General features: G+C 47.9%; 1 protein-coding gene across 1 annotated transcript; it reads right to left on the minus strand.

Annotated features, from left to right (window-relative positions):
• On the minus strand, window positions 1–685 carry LOC115403103 (NADH dehydrogenase [ubiquinone] 1 subunit C1, mitochondrial-like). Its single transcript, XM_030111904.1, has 2 exons — window positions 545–685; window positions 1–224 (listed from the first exon to the last, which is right to left on the minus strand). Exons 1-2 carry the CDS (start codon window positions 668–670, stop codon window positions 165–167), a joined length of 186 nt encoding a protein of 61 aa, XP_029967764.1. The 5' UTR covers window positions 671–685; the 3' UTR covers window positions 1–164.
• Between the last annotated feature and the right edge of the window lie 1876 nt (window positions 686–2561).

The raw sequence follows: 2561 nt of genomic DNA on the forward strand, positions 1-2561 counted from the left end.
CAAACAGCGACGCTTTATTTTCAGTACAGTTCTCACACTCATCCTCCAGCGTGCATCCAACACCGCTTCTTAAATACGACACACTGACAGCTCTCTGGAGGGACGTCCTGCTGCCCGCCTCCGTCCACAGGACGTCCCCCGGCCGGCTGCATGTTCTCCCTGCTTCACTCCAGGCCGTTCCTCGCTTTGTACTCGCGCACGTCCGAGCTGTGCTGCTTGAAGAGCTGCGGGAGGAAGAGGATGAAGAGGAGGAGGAAGAGGAAGACGAGGAGGAGGAAGAGGAAGACGAGGAGGAGGAGGAAGAGGAAGATGAGGAGGAGGAAGAGGAGTTAGAGCAGCACACACTGATATGGAATTGTTACGGCTGTGAGCTCCGTTGTGTCAGACGACACCCGAAACTCAACGAAGGTTTTGTGTTGTCACCTGAAATCATGGTCGTGTCGACGTGAAACACTCTTCAGAGAAAAGGGAAGGTGTTTGTGTTGGGTGTGTGTCAGTTGTGTGTCAGGTGTGTGTTGAGTGTGCGTCGGGTGTGTGTGCTCACCAGAGCCCAGAGGAAGGCCGACGCCCCGAAGGCCAGGCCCACTCGCAGCCAGTTGGGTCTGCTGGTGTCGGGTTTGGAGCTGGTGAACACGGACCTGGATCCTGCTGAGTCAGCAAACAGAACCATCAGTCAGGAACCCTGGACCTGGTGTCTCCAGAGGAACCGAGTCCCACCGCACACTCCAGCTGAGGCTCAGAGGACAGGAGTGACTGCTGCAGTAGGATCAGAGTGTGTGTGTGTGTGTGTGTGTGTGTGTGTGTGTGTGTGTGTGTGTGTGTGTGTGTGTGTGTGTGTGTGTGTGTGTGTGTGTGTTCTCGTATTTCTATCCTTGTTGGGGCCAAATGTCCCCACAAGGATAGCAAAACGTGAAACGACGTGCCTTGTGGGGACCTTTTTCCGGTCCTAAGTAGGAGAAACAGTGTTTTCTTGACCATGTTGTTGTTACTGAAAAAAGTAAAAGTGCAAAAACATTTCTTTAGGGTTAGGCTTTGTTGTGGTGTGGGTTAGGGTTAGGGTAAGGGTCAGGGTTAGGGGCTAGATATGAATGGGAGTCAATGGACGGTCCCCACAAGGATAGAAATACGAGACTGTGCGTGTGTGTGTGTGTGTGTGTCGCTGCTCCTTCATGTCACATGGAAACAAGCATCCTTCAGTTCCTGGTGTCTGGATTCATCTGACAGCTGTGAGATCTTATTTACTGTGAGGTGTGATAATTCTCTTCACTGCAGGGAGGAAACCCAGATTCAATGCAGAGAAACACTGAACATCACACCCACAGCACTGATGGAGGCTTATTATGAACCTCAAATAAAATCTAGTAACACTGTCTAAAGAACACCACAGGATTTGATAAACAAGAAATGAATAGAAAGATAATCAACATGTATTATTTATTATTCAGTTGATTTCCAGGTGTGCATGAGCACACAGGTGGAGAGTGTTAAGAATCAAACACATATGAACACTTTCATTTAAAGGTTGTATAGAAGATCTTTATAACTAACAAAAATGAATTAAAGCTAAAAAATGGCGTTATTAAGCTGTAGCAGCCTTGTTTTTATCGTGATCAAAAAAAAATCATAAACATTAATCAACTCTGGAGCTTGTAAAACCAACATTACTTTAGCCAGTCAATAACGAGGTAGCCTCATTATCTATTGGTTTTCTAACGTGTCAATCAACCTCTCTACATTTGTAGCGTAACCTCTCTACTCTCTACATGACGTAACTGTCATGCTCCTACTGTCCCTGCCTCCCCCACGCGCTCCCCCCATGCCAGGCTCTGCTGCTGCTATCAACACCTTTTCACCTGTAGACTTGAGACAGTTTTTCTTAATCATCGCTGCAACGTGCTGCCATTTGGCGAAAATGTATGTTTTAATCTTAAAACAAGACTTGTATGAAACAGTCCGGAGAGTGAGAGGAGGGGGGGGGCGGGGGGGCGGGGGGTTTGTTTAGCCTGCAGGCTGCAGCCACACAGATCAGCTGAGAGCGCAAGTGCAGGATTTTACTCAGATTCGCTGTTTTGTGTTGTTCAAAAGGACACGTTGGTAGCTATGTGTTAGCGCTGTGATGCTAAGTTGCTACATGCTACTTTCTGCGTCAGGAGGAGGCGTTCCTCCGGAGAGAGCAGGGGAGGAGGGGTGTGGGTCATGCATGACAGCACTTCAAAAAGGACTAACTGTCACTGGATTTCTCTCTCCATGGAAAATCCTCTATACAACATTTAATGCAGGAACATATCAAAGCTTCTGGAGTGAAACATCTACTTTACTTGGCTGGTTCCATTCCCAACAGGCTGTCGTTAACGCTCTGTCTTCCTCCAACACAAACATCACACACTTCCGCACTGCTGTACTCCACACTACGGCAGCCTGTGAGGCACAAACCTTAATACATTACATCTTTACTTTTCTTCACAAAGCCTTTTCTCTTGCTCTCTGATGCTGCTTTTGTTTCAGCTGCCTGCACACCTAAACTCTTCCACCTAGACTCAGCCGTGTGGTGGACATTGAAG

This window comes from Salarias fasciatus, chromosome 2, assembly GCF_902148845.1.
Source record: "Salarias fasciatus chromosome 2, fSalaFa1.1, whole genome shotgun sequence".
In the NCBI taxonomy this organism is placed as follows: Eukaryota; Metazoa; Chordata; class Actinopteri; order Blenniiformes; family Blenniidae; genus Salarias; species Salarias fasciatus.

Bases quoted from the DNA above. Each gene is read 5' to 3' on its own strand.
- LOC115403103 (XM_030111904.1), bottom strand. From the start codon at position 670: ATGGTTCTGTTTGCTGACTCAGCAGGATCCAGGTCCGTGTTCACCAGC. The intron at 225-544 runs GTGAGCACACAC...TTCCTCCCGCAG, and splicing joins CGGCCTTCCTCTGGGCTCTG to CTCTTCAAGCAGCACAGCTC.